This window comes from Ochotona princeps, chromosome 1, assembly GCF_030435755.1.
Source record: "Ochotona princeps isolate mOchPri1 chromosome 1, mOchPri1.hap1, whole genome shotgun sequence".
Taxonomy (NCBI): Eukaryota; Metazoa; Chordata; class Mammalia; order Lagomorpha; family Ochotonidae; genus Ochotona; species Ochotona princeps.
The window spans coordinates 50,670,276-50,690,371 of record NC_080832.1 but is presented as its reverse complement, the minus strand read 5'-3'; the positions used below and the strand labels follow the sequence as shown (position 1 = coordinate 50,690,371).

Here is a 20,096-nt window from a genome sequence, read left to right as displayed (position 1 = left end):
AGAACCTTGTGGGACTGTGGTGAGAATCACTGGAATTATAGATGTCCAGGCCTCAGCCTAGTGTCTGGGATGTGGTAATAGTAGAACAAATGCCAGCTGTTGATTTATTTGGATGGTAATGCAGAAGCACTGGGCTGAATTGGTCAATGCCACCAGCAATGGCACAAGCCTCCAACCCATAATAGAGGAAAGAGGATGAAGAATCCAGAAAACCCCATCTCAACCCCTACAACACACACACACACACACACACACACACACACACACACACACGTCAGTTACAGAGGCTTTACTATGTGTTCATTAGGTACTCATCAAGGTGTGAGGCCTCCTGGGAAAACCAGGTCACCTCCTGTTCCGAGAGACTGCAGGCAGCTGGGGGCATCACTTCCAGGCAAACTCAGCAGGGAGCAAGGGTGTGGCACTGGCTGTAGGAGGAAGAGAGGGGTAACTGGACAGGGACTGAAGTTTCTAGGGGAGCAGAAAGTATGCAGCATCTTCCTGATGCCTAGAGGGCTCAGGCAGCAATCAGGACCAGGAGGCCGGCTCACATCACTGGCTCCTACTGAAGAGCTCAACTGTTAACTCTTTTCTCCTTCTGATGATGATGCAGACACCATGGCTCTGTCTCACAGAGTGGTCCTGCTGGCTACAAAAGCGGAGGAGGTGAAGCCAGTGCAGAATAAACGTAGTCACATCTTTGCTTCAGAGAAGCCAAGCCGTGCCCCTCAGGGGATTGTGAGGTCTAAGGCACTGGCTTCAGCGACACCAAAGAGCCACCCAGAGCCCTCTTTCATGATGGAACCACAGACCTTGCAAGGGATGGCAGTCAGAACTTAATCATGTGCAGATCTTCAATTTGAAAGTCACCCTGGGGAATAAAAGAAAGTATGAACTGTGCCTCTAACAGGAAGCCGATTACATAGGGCAGGGGATGGGGGAGGTGGGGTGGTGACCGGCCAGGGACTAGGACAGGATATCCTGTGAAAGGAGCAAATTCAAAAAGCTGACCTGACCTGGAACTTTGTAGTTGGTTATTCAAACAAAATAGTGATCTCAAATCCAGTGAAACTTGGCAAAGCACGATTTGGAATTTTCACACTAGGCCAAGGAAATGACTTTCTAATTTCCTCAAATGCTCCCGAAGTAACATAATGGTGCCTTTCCCGCTAATCTCCAGTGACACTTTCTGCTGAAATATTGACCTGATATTCATAAGGTTTTAGTACCACACATCTCAAATACAAATAAATGAAAAGTAAATGGTACAGCAGGTTAGGATTATATTCCATGTGAAATTTCACTATGGTGTAGGCTGGGGAGTTTGAGAAGGAAGGAGGAAGGGAGGAGTGTGCAGTGCTGTCTCCCTGAGGTGGCTGTAAGAGGGAGAGGGGAGACCAAGAAGATTAGAGCCAGGCACAAGAAGCTGTGCCTGGATTACTGCAAAGATGAGGGCACAGAGCCCCAGCCTGGCTGTGTTGAATCCATGGAAGGAATACTCAGGTTGGAGGTGAGGGAGCAAAGCTCTAAGGGGATCCCCAAACCGTGGGTCACACAGAAGGAGGTAGAAGCCCCATCTGTGGACAGCAATCACCTAACCCAGCAGGCAGGGTGCAGAGGAGGCTGGAGGCACGGCACTAACCCTAGGACAGGCAGGAAGATCAACTCGGATGATGCAAAGCAGGTGGAGACATTCCTTCTGAACATCTGCGGGACAATCACAAGAGAAGGGAGGACGCACCGGGCTGCCCTTTCCTATCCACCACGCCCTTCTTGCATGGCAACAAGTGATAACGCAGGATAATTCTCACTGGCAGCAAAAAGAGTAAATTTAGGGGTGGCTGTGTGGCCTAGTAGTTAGAATGCTGTTTGATATTCTCATCTGCACCCATCTCCCCCCAACCCCCCCGCCCCGATTCCACACAGGAGTGTCTGGGTTCGAGTTTCAGCTCCATTGACCAACCCCAGCTTCCTACTGATACATTCCCTGGGAGGAGCAGGTGATGATGTTTCAAGTATCTGGGTCCCGGATACTAACATGGAAGACCTAGATTAGTTAAGATTTATTTATTTATATTGGAAAGGTAGATATACAGAGAGGAGGAGAGACAGAGAGAAAGATCTTCTGTTTGCTGATAGATGGCTCTTTCCCCAAGTGACTACAGTGGCCGGAGCTGAGCCAATCTGAAGCAAAGAACCAGGAACTTCCTCTGAATCTCCCATGTGGGTGCAGGGTGCCAAGGCCCTGGGCGTCCTCGACTGCTTTCCCAGGCCACAAGCAGGGAGCTGGATGGGAAGCGGGGCTGCTGGGATTAGAACCGGCGCCCATATGGGATCCTGGCACGTTCAAGGCAAAGACTTCAGCCGCTAGGCCACAGTGCTGGGCCCGGAAGATCTAGATTAAGTTCCTACTTCCTGGACTTGACCTGGCCCAGTATAGCTCTGACACACATTTCAGGGAGTGAAGCAAATGTTGCAAATTGTCTCTGTCTCTCAAACCAATAATACAAAAAAATTAGGGAAAAAGAACTAAATTTTTAAAAAGCATCTTGTGAAATTTTAGGCTTTTTGCCCCTTTATTTATTTATTTATTAAGATTTAATTATTTATTTGAAAGACAGAGTTAGAGAGATATCCCATCCGCTGCTTTACTCTCCACATGGCCACAATGGCCAGACCTGGGTGTAGGTGCTCAGGCACTTGGGCCACCCTCTGCTGCTTCCCCAGGCACATCAGCAAGGAGCTGAATTGGAAGCGGAGCAGCCAGAACTTGAATGGTGTCCAATATGGTGGCTTTATTTGTTCCACCACAGCAATGGCCCTGGCCCCTTCATCTTTATGAAGGAAAAGCTGAGGATCACAAGAGCACCTCCCTCCCTGGGTTCAACCATGGCCTTGGGTGGAAATGAGGAGAGAAGGATTCTGCTAGTGTCTGCAGAACACCAAGGCTCGGAATGGTGGCATGATCCTCCCAGCCAGCTTTCCAAAGACTAAAAAGGAAGTCACAGCAGAGCGATAATTACAGCTCATGGCTCCAGGAGAATGGACACTACGCCTGTGATTTGGACCCAGAACTAGAGGCAAGAAGAAAGCTGAGTGTGGGCTCTAGGACCAATGTCCAGGCTGCTTCCAAGGATGAAACCACTGGCGGTGTTGCTCAGCACAGGACTGCTTCCAAGGGTCCCTGCAGAGCCAGTGGGCCTGCATCTGACCTCATGTCACACAGTGCGCTGGGTAGTGGGGCAGCACTGGGTCTGGGTGCACTGGAAGCACTTTTCTTTCTTTCTTTCTTTCTTTCTTTCTTTCTTTCTTTCTTTCTTCCTTCCTTCCTTTCTTTCTTTCTTTCTTTCTTTCTTTCTTTCTTTCTTTCTTTCTTTCTTTCTTTCTTTCCTTCCTTCCTTCCTTCCTTCCTTCCTTCTTCCTTTCTTTCTCTCTCTCTTTCTCTCTTTCAGATTTATTTTTACTAGAAAGGTGGATATACAGAGAGGAGGAGAGACAGAGAGAAAGATCTTCCATCTGATGATTCACTCCCCAAGCGGCCACAATGGCTGGAGCTGAGCTAATCCGAAGCCAGGAGTCAGGAGCTCCTCCGGGTCTCCCACACGGGTGCAGAGTCCCAAAGCATTGGGCCGTCCTCGACTGCTTTCCCAGGCCACAAGTAGGGAGCTGGATGGGAAGCAGGGCTGCTGGGATTAGAACCGGGGCCCATATGGGATCCCGGTGGGTGCAAGATGAGGACTTTAACCACTGCTGTATTGTGCTGGGCCCTGAAAGCAGTTTTCAATCACCCGTAGGATTGTAGGGTATTGTAGGATTGCTGCTATGCTAGGGTTTTGGTGGGGAGTTTGAGACAAATTGAAGATGCATGGAAGATAAGCACCACTTTGGGGATGTTTTTCCAAACCTATCACCCTCCTCCCCACTGCAAACCCTCCCCCTCCCCGGCCAACCTGGCATAGTGTCTACACCATGGAAACCACCATAGGGGAGACCAGCACCACGTGACTGAGATGAGCGCCCTTCTTTGGCTGGAAGAAGCCGAGACTTCACATGCAGCCGACTGTCCCCACCTCCCCAGATAATGCTGACGCTAGCAGCTCCTTTGGCTGGCAATGCTAGGCAAGAAAGCCAAAAGAGATTTTTTCATGTTTGGTGGCAGTACACAGTGTGTAAATAACACACTTTAAAACCACGGAGGGTGACCATCTGCCTCCTTTTGCATCAGAGACGGGCTGGGAAGTGTGGCTATACAGACGCAGGACTTGTTCCTGACCATTCATAAACTTCAACTGGCTCTGCCCAGAACAGCACAAGGGAGAAAGTCGCCCCACAGATTACAAAGCAACCAGAGGGGGAGTGCTCAGAGGAGCCAGGTGCTGGCTGACCTGTGATGACCCCCAGGATCAAGCCCCGCCCGCCTCACCCCATGGCTACAGAGTGTCGCCCAAAGGTGCAAGAGGAAGAAATCAGTCTCCTTCCTTCTCCCAAAGGAGTCTGAGTCTGAAAAAGATGGACTAGAGTACGAAGAGGTGATTTAAAATCTCTTTTCTGTTCATTTGAAACCTTTGGCTCTTGATGCAGTTTTCCTAGGAGGGAACTGGATGCGCTGCACAATTCATCTCCACTTCCTTGCCAAACTGAAACACGCACCGCCCCCACCCCCGTTTCCCACCCCTGTCCCCCATCCCCGATTTATCTAGGGCCCCAAGCAGCACGGTGGCTCAGCAAATAGACAAAGCAATCTCTCCTAGAAATGCCAGTGGAGCTCTTGCTCTACGTGGTAGGATACAAATGAGGACGCTTTTCTATCAAGTGACTCCACTGTCCCCCACTAGGCTCTGGGGAGCCAGGGCAGCTAGCAGCACGGGTCAGGCAGGCTGCCAGCAACACAACGGGACAGCCCCACCGACCTGGTGATTTTCTGTGGAGAGAAAGCTGGCCAGGCCTGCCTGCCAACAGCTCCAGGGACCCTCAGCTCTCACGGCGGCAAGGGGCACCAGCGGGGACATGGGGGCGTGGCGCGGTCATTTCCCGGTGGCGCCAGCGGCTTAAGTGGGGGAATGAAGAGTTTCCTGCTCCTCGCTGGAAACAAAGGCTCCTGCAGGAAAGGGTTTTGCTTTTCGTCAAAGGATGGTCTGCTTTCTCCAGCATGGGAAGAATTAGATTAAATTCAGTAATTAAAAGGTTCCCTCCATCTCCTCCCTCCCGCCCCTCTCTCCCCTGACATTTGCTGTTCAGGTCACAGCGCGCTGTGCGGGATGGCAATGTGGCTGTTGACAGACAACAAGAAACGTATGTGCTGCAGGGGGCAAGGGGAGGGCATCTCGTGGCGAGATCAGCCTTGATCTGCCACAGGATTTCAGGGGCCTCAGAAGCGGCTGATGAATAATTCTGCAGGAGTCCTTGAGCTTGGAGAGCTGGGAGAGCTCCGTGTCTGATAATCCCCCAGCCTTTGTAATACAAAGGGAGGCCAGGAGTTGAACTCTTGGTTCAAATGGCGAAATTCAGAACTGGAAGGAAACAAGGGAGCTACTGCTGCCTGCCCGTGTTTGTCAACCTCGCTGCCTGCTTGCTTGTGTTCAATGGCTACCGTGCTTTCTGAATTAAAAAAAAAAAAATCTGCATCGATTTAATTAGCACAGGCATCTGGGATTTCTAATACACAAAGAGTTATTAAAGTAACAAATCTTTCTAAAATATGTTCTCCGTGAAAGAATGTGTTAATTTATTCCACATCAATTTTTTTAAAACATGAAATAATTAACATGAAAACTGTAACAATTATGAATTCTTCGTAGTCTAATTTATATGTGAATTTTCCTCCAGACAATCATCTATTCAATTTAAACCCTCAATATGGGGAGCATTCAAACAGATCCATTTTTCTTCTTCTGCTTAATGTGCGAGCCTGATCCTACAGCAGTCCTACCCCCGGTTCCCCAGCCCATGTCTGTACAGACATCCCAGAGACCCACAGGCGACACTGGTTTGGTATTTGCCTCCTCAGCAATGATCCTGCCATGAATTTCAAACTTTAAAAAAACAAAAACAAGCACACACAGCATCCAAGACCACAGAGCCACTTCATTCCCCTGTCCTTTGCAATGACTCAAACCAGGAGAGAGACTCTTTAGGGCAGACCGCTGTGTGTGGGAGAAGTCCTGGTGGGAGCAGGCCAGAACTGCCCAGGGCATGTGTGTGCATGAGACAAGCATGGCTGTCAGAACCCATTGGCTCACTAACGATACTGCTGCCATTACCACGACCACTACCAGCAGCGAATGTCAGTAGCTCAACACCTGCTCAGTCTGTTCCCAGGGAAGCCATACAGCCATCCTATGCCACAGGGAACTGTTATTATCTTTAGAGGAGAGAATAAAAGCTCAGAGAGGCTATGCAGCTTGCCTGAGGTCTCATGGCAAATTAACAGCTATGTTAGGATCCACACCAAGATAATGTGACTTTGTGGTTTATGCTTCTATCCTGCTTTTACTGGAAGGAGTAAGGGGTGGGGCGTTTGGGAGGAAGGGGAGGTTTTCATGTTCAAAAAAAGACACCAAGCAAAGTACCCTGGGGAGGAGCTTGAAGGAGTGCATCCCACAGTCAGCTTCTATGATACTACTCCTTCCTCCTCACAGCCAGTCTCAAGCTAGAGTACCCCAAGGACAATCTCAAGGTGCAAACCAGCTGTCCTCCCTAGGGGCCACTTGCAATCACAACAGCATCTAACTCCCAGAGAGAGAGAGAGAGAGAGAGCAGTACATGACGCTCAGACGGCAGGATGTGCCGCCTGGGAAGATCAGGGCCTAGGGCCAGCAGCCTTGGCTAGCCACCTCAATGGCTATCCACATTAAGCACCTACTGTGTGCTCTTGAGGATGTTCTTCACCGAGAAGGTGTGAAGACTACGTCTACGGATTTTGGACACAAGTTCTGTCACAACAGAACTCATGCACATTCGTGTGTGTGCACCTGTTGATGTGCTCACACACATGCTTCAGTATTCAGGGCCGACAGGAGTGCCAACAACAGAGGTGGCATGGGGGCAGGAAAAGCTATGTCTGAGAAAAGAGGAGTCTTTGTTGGGCATGGTGACAGCTGACACTGATTTCCAGTGACCTCCAGGGTGGAGGGTCCCGTGGGCACCTAAGTCGTATTAGACTGGAGATGGCCCACATAAAGAGGCTGGCCCATGTGACAAAAAATGAAATGGGATTTTTGTTCTGTTAAAATTGTTGAATTTTTTTTTTCCTTTCTCCTGATTACTGATAGTCTTTCTCTGGAACAATTTCTTTGAGGTCAGAAAGACCTTTTTCACGGGAAATACACATTGAATGCAGGAAGCTGAGTGATGAGAATGACTGTGACATCTCATGTTCCTCAAAGGATTTCTACAGACATTCCATTAAACTTGCACACTGATCATCTCAGGTCATTATCTGTAATATCTCTACTTTATAGATGGTTAAGTAAGTCTCAGAGGGCTGGTCATGTGGTGTAAGGTGCTGGCATCACATATGGAGTCCTGGCTGCTCTGCTTCTAATCCAGCTCCCTGTTGATTTGTCTGGGAAAACAGCAGAGGATGGCCCAAGCAGTTGTAAAGCTCCTGGCTCCTGGTTTCAGACAGGCCCAGCCTCTGGCTACTGAAACCATCAAGAGAATGAACCAGCAGATGGAAGATTTCTGTATCTCTTTCCCTCGTTGTTTCTGTAATTCAGCCTTTTAAATAAACAAAATAAGCCTCAAAAAAGAACGAGGCCCAGAAAGGTTAAGTGACTGATTTGGGGCAGACAGCTTATAAACCATAGAACTGGTTCCAACTCAGGGCTCCTCCCATCCCACGCCAGGTCCCTCAGTCTCACTGGGCTGCCCCAGTGGCTTGGAGGCAGGTACCCCACAGGTAAAGAACATGAACTCTCCTTTTAAAGATATGGTACAAATCCTACACCTGCCAACTTAGGCTTGCCCTATGATGAGCAGTTGCACTCAGTGGAACACACACCAGCAATACAGGATCACACAGCTGCTTTATTTGTAGCAGGCCCAACGTGGATAAAACCCCACATGTCCACCAACAGCAGGATGGATAAACTATGATGTATTTGTACAGGAGATGACTACTTGATCACGAAAAGGGAAGGCTGCCATCACATGCAGCAACATGGATGAGCCTTACAGATGTAGCGGAGGCAAAGGAACCAGACAGAACGACACTACATGGTCTGTGCATGTGAGCTTAATTTATAGGCAAAATTAAACTTTGGGGATCTGGGGGAGGGGTTGATGCAATGGTTCAACTGGCTAATCTTCCACCTGCAAGTGCTGGCATCCCATACAGGCATTGGTTTATGTCCCAGCTGTTTAGCTTCTGATCCAGCTCTCTGCTTATGGCCTGGAAAAGCAGTGGTGGATGGGCCAAAGCGTTGGGCAAACTGCACCCACATGGGAAACCTGGAAGAAGCTCCTAACCCCTGGCTTTGGACTGGCTGAGCTTCAGCCACTGTGGCCTTTTGGGATGTGAACCAGTGTTTGGAAGATTTCTTTTTCCTTCTCTCTACAAAATCTGCCTTTCTGAAAAAAAAAATTAATCTTGAAAAACAAAAACTAAACTAAGCTTTGGTGACAGAGGAGGGTTATAGGCTGCCTGTGGGCATGGGTGTAACTGGGCGTGCCGAGTGGCTCCTGTGGCGTGCTCAGGGGTGGGGTTTGTGTCCCCTCTCCTTTGTGGTGGCTACAGGGCCATGGACATACATAAAACCCACTGGGTCACTCCCTTCACATGTGGTCATCGAACCATGTGAATGCACTGAGCTTGCTGAAACACCAGAGTGCCCACCAGAGTGAGGCGTTCTTCCAGAGGCCCAGGTCTCTGTGAGACTGCTGGAGACTGCTACCAATGTTCAGCAGTGCTGAATCCAAGCTGCAGCATTGCCTCTGCAGCTTTCTCTGCTGCAGACTCGGCAGTGGCTGCGATCAGAGGACGGGGAGTCTTGGGAAGCCAGACTGGGCGCCATGCCCCCTACGCTGCTGCTCTTGGAAGTCGGGGGCAGGGTGAAGATAGAGGGCTGGCAGATCTCTGGGTCTCATAGCTGTGGGAGACTGAGTGGCTCGCTCTGCAGGGGGTTGGGATGAGGATATCAGCGACTCAGGGAGGGACTGGGGCAGGGCTGTAGCAGGGGAACAGGGTGCGGGTATCACAGCCCAGCTCTCTGGGCTTGTACACACCCATGCCGGGTGCCTGTAGCACAAGTCCAAAAGCAAACCACGCTGTCCGCCTCGGAAAGCGAGGTCCTCACACTCACACATTCCCATCGTCAGTAACTCCATCCTCCTGCATCTGACTGCTTGGGGATTACCTTGGCACCCCCTCTCCCTTTCCCCGGTGTTGTGTGAGCCTTTGACCACATGTACAACAAACCCATTCATCCTTGGGTAAGACAGCCACAGCAGTAACAAATATTGGTTTCCCACTCCGCGCTGCTGGGCACGGCGCTCTAGGCACACTTTATGTGCACCCTCCCACTTCACTCATCAAACCTGCATGGACCAGGTAGCATGCATTTCTATTTTCACAGATGAGCAAACCTGCCCAAGGCCCCACCCTGGCAGGTGGCCGAGCTGTGTTGCAGACACAGTCCTGTCTCCCTTCTCATGCTGCCCGCTGCAATGGTGTTGCCTTAACACAAGTGCCTTAGGAAAGAACCCGCCATCGACAAGGCACTCAAACAATTGATGTGGGCGTCGCTGTGAGACCTTGATTGGACAGAATTTCACAAAGGGTTTATGGATGCAAAGATTTATCAGCTGTAACTGAGTGAGATATGCAGGTCATTTCTAGTTGCTTCTAGAAGACTGTCAGTGGAGGCTCATGCGTGGTCTTGAGCTCCATCCTTCTATGGGGCTTCTGCTCCAAGGGGCAGGAGGAAGGGTACATGGGCAAGGATAGTAAGATTCCAATTCTGCAGATGTGCAGTGCCATCTCCTGTGCCCAGGGGGATGTGAAAAGACATGTCAGTGCACCCTGCAATGGGAAGCCCATAACTGTTTTGAAAATAACTGTCCTTCCCGGCCTTCAGATGTCTGCGTTTGGCACATGTTTCTGAATGCCGTCTGTACTACAGAAATTGAGCTGCGGCACGACTGTGGCCTGTGGGCAACATAAAACCCAGCTCACAAATGTGACTGCATACATGAACGGATGGACCAGCTGTCCGTAGGAGCCATTTCACCCCCACGGCAGGAACTTTGCAGCATGTGTGCCATTTGTAAGAGTACTCCTGGTGCTTATACACTGGGCTTTCTCGGCCTCATAAAGGCGCCTGGGCAGGCCAGGCCCTGGGGAGGTATTTTTGAACAAACAGCTGGGGTGTTCTAGCTCTGGAAAATGAGAATAGTCTTTCCAACCTCCTCATGTGTGCAAAGAAGCAGGTGCCTCTTAGGGACATTTCCGCAAAATAAAGCGAGAAGTGGCCGGACTGAAGATGAATTCTTCCTGATTGCATTTTTGGTTCTTCTAATCACTGTCTCGATGGGAGGCAGGAGGCAGTACAGCTGAAGTGGATAAAGGCAAGAGGGCCGATCACACAGCACCTGTGGGCATGGCAGTGGCGGTGAGGAAGCTGGTAAGCCAGGCTATCCAGACAGCTGAATGAGAAGGAGGAGGGCTGGGTGGTCAGGGCAGATGGCAGCATGCCTGGGATCTGCTCCCAAGCAGCAGGTGGCCTGCAGGGAGGCAAGCAAGGGGCACAGCCTAAGGGCTCATCCCAGGGAGCTAAGCGCATGTTGAATACAGGGGTGGGGCTGAGGGGGTGCCAACAGCACCCCCTGCTGGCATGTACAGGCCCTGGCATTGCTGTTTTTGGCTGAGTCTCAGGGATCACAGCCCGAAGACCACTGAAAGTGCAGAAGGGAGTCCTGAGCCATTGCCCACTCCCTTGGAGGCAGAGACTGTACTCACATATGGAAAGTTCCTTACACAACTTCGTTCTAGGTCTCTGCTCATTGAACAAGTCATGACTTGCCCCTTGAGTCTGAGGGGCTGGGATCTCAGGTTTGGCTCAGCATCAGCTCCATCACTAGGGGCCGCCCAGCCTCTCTCAGCTTGCCTGCCCTCAAAGTCACAGCCACATTCCTTTCTGCACAGCTAGTGCCAATCAGAGCGGCCAAGTGCTTCTGACTGGAGGTATGGCAGGCCATCTGGCAGTGTGTGTGTCTGTGTGTGATGCACGGGCTCAACTCCTTGTGTGGGCATTTGGCACCAATACAAGAACTACCACGTGTTGGGGGGAAATTCAAACAGCTGAGCTGTCTGGCCAAGATGTCATGTAGCATTTGGCTGGTATCTGCACCAGCTGAGGGTCTCCGCCGAACATTTCCCCTCATCACTTGAGATGACTGGCAAGGTTTCCTTTCTGAAAGTCAAATAAAGGGAATGAAGAATTGCCCTGAAATGGAAGAATCAAAGGAGGATGTGGAGTAGGGGAAGGCAAATTCCAGGGCTGGTTGTTACTGAACTGGGTACCCTGTAATAGGTGATTCAGGCTGGGATGGCCCAGCCCTGTTGGAATGCCCAGGTGCCAGCTGAAACCAACAGCAATGACAACTGCACTCCCACACCCCTCCCAGTTACAAGCATCACTCTGCACAGGGGCCTATGGGATTCCACACGTTCCCCTGGGGGCTGCTAGACCGAGGTCTGTGAAGACAGAAAACATCCCTGGGAATTTATCCCTGGTAATGGCTACCTCATAGCAGCTCCTGCAGTGGCTATTGGCTTGCATTATATTTTGTTTAGGGGTTATTTACTATGAATTTTGTTTGCAGGTGGGCGGGGTGAAGGATATAATCAGAAGAGCTGGGACTTGTTGACAGCCCATGCTGCTGACTCCTAGATCTTTTCTCCACCTTTCTTCTCCCTGCTCTGGACCCATGGAGACTTATCCATGGGCACCTTTGGGCTCCAGCTTCTGCTTGGGCTTGGCATGCTGAAGAGTGAGGGTGGTATGAATGTCTCAGAACCATCCCTGTGGCTTGTCTCCAGCAGCGGCTGTCACCTTGCACCCACGCCCTGCCCTCCTTCAATGCCTGAGCTCCACAGATGTCACATACTGCACCATACCTTGTGGGTATCTTAGATCTGCCTGCATCTTTGCAAAAAAGAGCCTTTATTCAATTCTTCAGTTTGAACATGCCTGCTATTTGCTGTGGCGCTTTGGTTGAGTGATGAGCTAACAACTGGACTCATCTGCTGGTTTTGCACAGCTTGCTTTCTCCAGAATTGGAGTTCCCAGGCCTGGGTGCTGTGAGAAGAGTGGCATGAGCCAGGAGGGTCTCAGCAGCAGGTGTCCAATCACCACAAAGCAATGTCTCACCCATCTATAGATCACTATAGGCACCCACATGCACAGCTGTCAAGTTCCTGCCACATCAAGCAGGAGAAATCCAGCGGAAAAGTGACATTTCAAATACTGTCTGGAGGAAGGGAAGGAAAGGAGGCGGGAGGAGTGGCATGGTAAGCGGCTGATCCCAAGGACAGGACTCACGCCGCTATTATTCAGGTGCCCACCTTGTCTTGCCGTGTACTCGTTGTCTTCAATCAACCGGGCTAGTCCAAAATCGGCAATCTTGCATATGAGTCCATTTCCCACCAGAATGTTTGCTGACCGCAGATCTCTGTGGATGTAGTTCATGCGCTCGATGTAAGCCATTCCTGCAGCCACCTGTGGGAACCCAGGGAACAGGAGCTATGAGCCTCAGAGAATGAATGACCTTGGACCACGCTACGTCAAGCGCACGCACCAAAGCCGTCGGGCCTACCTGTGCGGCCATGTCCACCAGGTTGGGCAGTTTCAGAGCTCTTCCTTCTCCGTCTTTCAAGAAATCAAGTAAGCTTCCTAGGGACAAAACAGAAAGCCGTTTCAATCTACTTTAAAGGACAGGCATTCCCAACAGAGCGCTGTACTTTGGTGTTCTTAATTAGAAGTGTGATGAAAATGGCTGCGTGTCATCCACATGAAAAAAGGTTAACGTAAAGGACAAGAGTGGAAAACGTTCCATGCATTGGGAAGCATGTTTTGCCACCTTCTTGCAAATAAACAGCACGGAAGCCACCTCCAAGGACAACAGAAGCAATTTAACAACAGAGGAGGAAAGGGAACTCCATCTCCCTTCACGTCATGAGGACAGTGGAGCACCTGCTCCACTTGAAGCTCATTGCCCAATCAGCTCTGCTCGCAAGGGTGCCACGTGGGAAACACGTGGCTCCAGGACCTGCAGCGACAGCATTACTAGGGTTAAAATGCACTAAAAAAAATGCAGGTCCCCAGGTCCTATCTCAGATCTACTCTACCAGAAATTCTGGAGTTCAGGACCTGACATGAGGGGAGAAGCTGGCGCACCCCTGGCTTGGCTTGCTGACAGCTGTGTAGTCAGGACAAGACTATCCAAGGCCCAGGGGTGAGGCAGGTGGTGCCTCTTAATTAGCTCGCAGCTGGCCAGGCCTTCCATCAGACACGTGAGACTAAACAGTTGCAGCTTCACAGTCACTCTGGTAAGTGACTGTGGACAGCCTGGAACAGCTCAGAGCTTACATATACTGAGGCGGGAAGATTCATCTGCAGAAGCTGGAGGCTTGTGACGCTCATCAGGGATTTTTTTTTTAATGCTTTTATCACAAAATTATTTACAAAATAATCCTGGATACAAAGGACAAACAATCTACCAGGAAAAAAATTCTAATTATATTTGAACACAGGGTAAGTAGAAAGAGGAACTGTGTTGGGTTCTTGGAGGAATGGTGCATTGATTTTTAAGGCTGTTGCTTGTTTGGTTCATGTGTTTTGTCCAAAACAAAGGGCACTCTGGCCTCATCCCCACCAATGCTGGTTTAATTAAGATGACAGGGGTGTAGGGGGTGGTGAGAATATGGGGAAACAAAGTGTGTTCTTTCAAAGCAAGTCATTTCTTCATCTGATGTTTAAGAGAAAGGCTGAAGGCAAAATGTTGAAATGATGGAGACTCAGCTTAGCTTAGTTGGATATCATCTAGCCTTGCAATAAGGAAATTTAGCAAAAAGCTATTGCTTTTTCTTTCTCTCTCAAATGAGTGTGTATATATATATATATTCCTCCTGAGGTGAACTCTTGACTTAGATAGAAGTTAGGGAGGAAAGCAAGGCAAATGGGGCAGCCCCATGTCTCTCCCCTAAGGGACCCCAGGTAGCCCCTGGGCGGGGAGCGGGGGGGGGGCGGTGCCGCCTGACCTTTGTTCATGTACTCGGTCACAATGTAGATGGGCTCCTCAGACACCACGGCGTACAGCTGCACCAGCTTGTCATGCTTTAGCTTCTTCATGATTTGCGCTTCCTCCAGGAACGACTCCGGGGACATTGTGCCTGGTTTAAGAGTCTTTATGGCTACTTTCGTGTTTCCATTCCACGTACCTACAAACACCCCACAAGATCAAGTCAGTCCACAGCTCCTCTTTGGAGGGAGGCTGGAGGGTTTCTGACAGCAGCTGTTTGCATACGGTTACATTCTGAGTTGGAACAACGTCAGATGGCTTTTGTTTCACAGTCAATTGCAAGGACTCTGTCAAGCAGTTCAACATGAAAACTGTTTACTCTTGGCAATGGCTATTGTAAGGTTAGTTATTCACTTACTATTTTCTTATTTCAATGCATACCACTGTCTTTTTCTAGCTCAGCCACATGGTTGTAAGTTTGCACCAAAGGCTGGGGACCCTTTTTTTCCACAATGATGGAAGTCCAGGAGTTGGAACAGGCCGGGTCAGCTGATGGCTTTGGTTGGAGAGTGACCATGGAAGAAATGGGATCATTAAGGCTCCTCTTTTGGAGTGTGCCATTTCAAACAATAAGATGACACTCCAAGGGTGCTTTGAACCATCTGTAGTGGATGAGTGACTTGAAAGAGTCCTTCAGCAGTTGAGCGAAGCAGGCTGGTGAGCACTGGCAAGGAGCTGTCGGGCTGCTTGCCACTGTGCTGACCAGGTAAGGCACCTTGCTGTGGTTTCCCCATGGTCAGCCCTCAGGAAGGACAATGGCTTCCTTCAGGGACACTGGAGCAAGTGAACAGCAGGCAGGAAGGGCATGCTAAAGGCAGTCAGCTAGAGCATGGGCAGGCCTGGCCTCTGATCGGCATCGGTTAACTAGTCTGTAAAACACAGGAGTGACACTGAACTACTTTTTGGTTCTCTTTTGTCTCCCAAATTAAAAAGTAAAGCAAAACTGGGTATTATGTGAATGTCTAGTCTTATGACTTCGAAGAATAACTTTCTAAAGGGAAAAAGAAAAATATGCTTAATTTAGATTGTTATCTTCTACTTGAAAAATAAGACAGGTTTAAATAAGTTTTATTTTTATATTCAATATAGCTGATTACAGAGTTTAGCAAATCTGTGATCTGGAGCAATTCTTGTTACCCTGTTAAACATGGTTCATATAATTAAATATGTATGAATACAGAAAAATAAATTTTACGAAAGAACAGAGGTTTAAAGATGAGTTCATGTAAATTGCATGAAATATCTACCCACCAGGTATAAATGGGCAACTTGTCAATTTTTAAGTGATCTCTGCTATTTAAGGATTACCAGTCCCCAATTTTAAACATAGTGGGGTCTTCTTTCTGATAACAACCTGATTAATAACAGAGGCATCCATCCTGATCCTGATGGCCATGTTGTTTTATGTTTAGTGGAAATAAAAATCTTAATGATTATGTGCAATGAGTGAAAGTTGGTAAAGATTGGAAATAAATTTTCTTATCAGGTTCAATTCTTGCTGAGACTTCAACTATAATTTGGGAGATGAGAGAGAAGGGGTGTGTGTGTGTGTGTACATATGTCACAACACTTGAGATAAGAGATAGAGAATACTGTGGATGACTTAAGGTAGCTAATACATAACTGTACATACATGTGTATGTTTGAGTGTCTAATAGTTATCCATCTTCCTGTCTGTATAGTGTTTATCTCTTGCTAGGCTCTGCTTTACTCTTTAATTGTATTATCTTGTTTAATACAGGTGTACACAAAGCCACAGGAACCTAAGTATACTGTTTTTTATGGACTCTTATAAAAGAAGGAAGGAGGATTTTATAGTATCAATACTGTCTTACTCGTTGGATTTAGGTGGGGCCTAAGTTTCTGTGGCTGACCTAAAAGGGGTTAAAAGAGCAATTTGACAAATCTAGTGCAGTTATAGTTCATGAGCACCTGTTACCTACTGGGGACTTTAAACACATTGCCTCACATATTCCTACAAATGTGCCTTGTATGAGGCCACTATCACTCCAGTTTTACAGAAAAGAAACCTGAAGCTCCTCAAGGCTAAACAGGGATCTTGTCCATGGTCAGTTAGTAAGGATTCAAATCCAGGCTCATGGAACAAAAGCCCATGTGTGTGGAGTTGCCCATACACACTGTCTTACCTTCCTACCTCTTAGAGAGAATCATCAGATTTGTAACACACTGGTTTTCTGCTCATTGGGTACCTTCATGAGCCCCAGGAAGTAGGACACTTGCACACACTGGATGGCCTGTGCACATCTGGGTATCCGGGTTAGGTGTCTCTGTGTCAATGGACTGTACCTATGTTTTTTTTTTGTGTGTGTGTGTGGTTGAGAGCTGTTGGTTTCACTGGCTTTGCGAAGCAGCCAAAGCAAAATGTGCCTTCTGCCTTACCAAGCCACACTTCAGCGAAACACCCCTGACCCATCTTCTTCTCCAGAGACAGCGATTTACGTTCCACTTCCCACGCATCTTTAGCCAATCCAGAAGTTTGTGGGGCACAAATCGATGCAATCATAGTTAAGTTAAAACATAAACCATCAGCTTTCTCTACAGGAAAGGGAATTAATAAAGGAAACACAGTCCTTATAATCCATAATCATGCATGCATGCACTAGAAAAGATGGAAGGTGACTTGCCCATTAGGGTGACATTTAACATGTGTCTGTGGTTGGAAGCAAAGGACAAGCCATTTTAGGTATGGTAGAACCTTCCTCGTGCCCTTTGAATGTACGGCTTGCATAAGAGTGCAAGTTGAGCCATTTGTCAATCTTGCCCACTGAAATCTCCTTTCTAGAAGTTCCAGGATTTTAGAATCAAAATTGAAATGATTATTTCCTGTGGTTAGCAAGTTGGGCTCCTTCACCTTCCATCTTGGATGGTTGGGATTCCCCAAACCAGGAAGCTAATGTCATAGAGTAACTGAGGTTCAGCATACCCATCCATACTTCCCCAAACTGCCCATTTCCCAGTCTCTTGATCAACTGCAGGGATTCTCGGGGGATCTCCCAGACATCTTTGGTTTTGACAGACAGATCGGTAAGCCTTGGCATTCCTTTGTGACAGGGCACTACTAGGCGGCAGCATAGGCCTGCAGCTCTCTCTGAAGGAGCAAGGGCGGTGTCAGGAGAGGGAGAGAAGAGAAGAACACATGTAACAACAACAGCGACAGCGCGGACGCAACTGCCCCAGGGCCCGTTGGCAGCACGCACGGCTCAGACACTACGCAGGGAAGCACATTTCTTGGAGCTGAGACAGCGAATATGCCCCAGGGGGGGCCGCCCCCGACCTCCACCCCCACCGGGACGATACCAGCTATACACACAGGTGCAGACGGAGACTGCTTTGGTTTGAAAAACATCTTCAAGCTCAATGTCACAGATGGCAGAAGGAACAGTGGGACTAAAGAAAAGTATACCTGCTCCCTTTCTCCACCTACACCCAGACGATCTGGTGGGATTGTGGCAGAGCTGTAAGTGAAGGTGTAACTTTGACACGGGGCCTGTGTAGAACACTGGACTGGGAGAAGATGCTGGGGCTGAAGATAATGCCTGCAGGGGGTGGGGGCTGGGGAGCGGGGTGGGTGGAGGACATCACGGTTCTCTAGCAATCTCTGGTATCCTGAGAGGCTGTATTCTGCTTGCCCACTTATCTGGGTTCTCTGCTTCTTCCCATGGAGCTGGGGGATGGTGTGTGTGTGTGTGTGTGTGTGTGTGTGTGTGTGTGTTTCCTTTGCTACAACCTTCAATGTGTAGCTTAGGGAGTCTGGTTTGAAAGGAGAAAGAATGGAAACTTAAAATGTGTAGGAACCCAAGGGGTTTTAGAGTCTAACCTTTTAGAATTTAGCAGGGGTACAGAGAAATTGACTCAGTGGCAAGGTAAACATCAGTCAGATGTGAAAAGGTAACAAGAAGCAAGCAACCAGGGAAGTGGCGAGAGCAGCACAGAGCCTGACAGGTGAAGTGGACAGGCGTGTCCCCACCCTACCCCCAACCCCTCAACCCTCACACCTCACTCAGATTCGGGGAAAGCAAAGGTAGTGTTGTTTTCATTTTGAAAACCGGTTGTAACCTACTTTTTGCCCCTGGACTCGGGTTCTGAGATATGTAGGCAGGAAATTATTTAAGTGTCAATATTTCAAAGGCATTTGAGTGTGTGAGAGAGACAAAGGAGCGGGGGAGGAATAGCCAATATAAAAACAAAATCCGACTCAAGATGGATTTTTCTTCCTTCAACTTCAAAAAAAATGTCTATTGTTCTTCATATTCCTTCTCCCCTTCCAGCTTTACGATGTTATTAAGGTGCCCTTTCCAACACAATCTTTTCAAATGATTCAGACCCTGGGGATCATTCTGGTGTTTGACTGTAATGAAATATATTTCACCATCTAAAAACTCCCTGCAAACAAGCAGGCATTCTGGGAGTCTCACTGACACGCAGGGAGATTTTCTGCTCCATTTTTCCCAAATATTTCATCAGAACCCACACAAGCCACGTTAGCCAAGGTCCTCAGGAATTTATACTCCAAGTATTGCTATTTTTTTCCAATAGCTCATTAGCGCCTACGATAGGCATTTCTCAAGCCCATTTCCAGAAAGGATGCTCTTTTTGCACTAAAAGAATTATGTATTTGTCAGCAGATGAGCACAGAGCACATTTTGGAATCTTGTCCTGAAGAAGAACACAAAATGAGTATCTGGTTTACACAACTACTAGATTGCAGGGGACACAGATTATATCTGAACATGTATATTTGTGTATCTTCACATGTGTATAGGGATTATGGAGTGGCAGATACTGTATCTTGTAGGAAAAAAGAATGATTGTAACAATTACACATGGAATCAGATTCTTTAATAAAATGCACAAATTGCACATCTGAACACTCAGTAGAGGTGGTGGCATCGGGTTGCTGGGGCTGAATGTAACATTAGATGGAGCAAATGTCAGAGCTGTGGGTCCCAAGGCCTCTAAGTCTAGTTGGGACTCAAAGCATTGGGTGAGGCAGGAGAAAAAGTGTTGTAAGTTTCACCTTATCAGAAGGATGAAATGTACAAGCCGTCATGCCATTCAGAAGCATGGGAAACACACAGTGCTCCTTGTAGGAATGCCTTTGTGCATGTTCCACCCCACTCCCTTGACTGTTCGCTCTGCCATCATACATTGACTGGCTTGGGACAAGCTAACTCACAAAGATTTTAAGAGGAAGATGAAAAAAATAAGTAACTCAAAATCTTCACCTACTGCTTCCTACTTGGGGGCACCAGATTGTTGTGGGAACTTTTGAGAAGCATATGGGACTAGCAGCAACCATGGCACAACAACAGCAACCCATCCCAGAAGGGGTGTCATGAACGGCTGTGTTTCTCAGCATTAGACCTCTGCTCCTGCTTGTTTTCCTCCCGGTCCTGTGTCTGCCCACCCCCTTGCTCAGCCTCCGGATGGTTAGAAGGTTGTTAGAATGGGCTTACCTGAGTAATGCTGTACAAGCTGCTGAAGGGTTTCAAACTGGGCCCGGGTGGTGATGTAGTATCCGCCATTGTCAAGTTTGCGAATTTTATAATGTTTAACATGGTCTCCTTTCATATCGTCCCAATCACGGATAGAAAGTGAATAGGCACCTAGCAAATACGCAAAGAAGCAGCAGCCTCCAATCATTTTGAGTTTTTACTTTCTTTTCTTGGTCTCATTTACTTGGCTATTCTTAATCATTGCCAAAGATATATACTCACATACAAATATGAACGCATGAACAGCACGCACATGTGCTCACTTACACACGCGCTCAT

General features: G+C 48.3%; 1 protein-coding gene across 3 annotated transcripts in view; it reads right to left on the bottom strand.

The window, feature by feature from the left end:
• The window catches only part of FYN (FYN proto-oncogene, Src family tyrosine kinase), a 231,985-nt gene that overhangs the window by 25,461 nt on the left and 186,428 nt on the right, over nucleotides 1-20,096 (bottom strand). For 2 of the 3 annotated variants that reach the window (XM_058657505.1, XM_058657562.1), the window contains 5 exons: nucleotides 19,779-19,928; nucleotides 17,246-17,410; nucleotides 14,261-14,440; nucleotides 12,817-12,893; nucleotides 12,566-12,719 (listed from right to left, as the gene is read on the bottom strand). In XM_058657505.1, the coding sequence (XP_058513488.1) occupies nucleotides 12,566-12,719; nucleotides 12,817-12,893; nucleotides 14,261-14,440; nucleotides 17,246-17,410; nucleotides 19,779-19,928 (726 nt within the window). Of the gene's footprint in view, nucleotides 1-12,565; nucleotides 12,720-12,816; nucleotides 12,894-14,260; nucleotides 14,441-16,701; nucleotides 16,858-17,245; nucleotides 17,411-19,778; nucleotides 19,929-20,096 lie in introns of all 3 variants that reach the window. The other variant, XM_058657613.1, reaches the window with a different exon arrangement.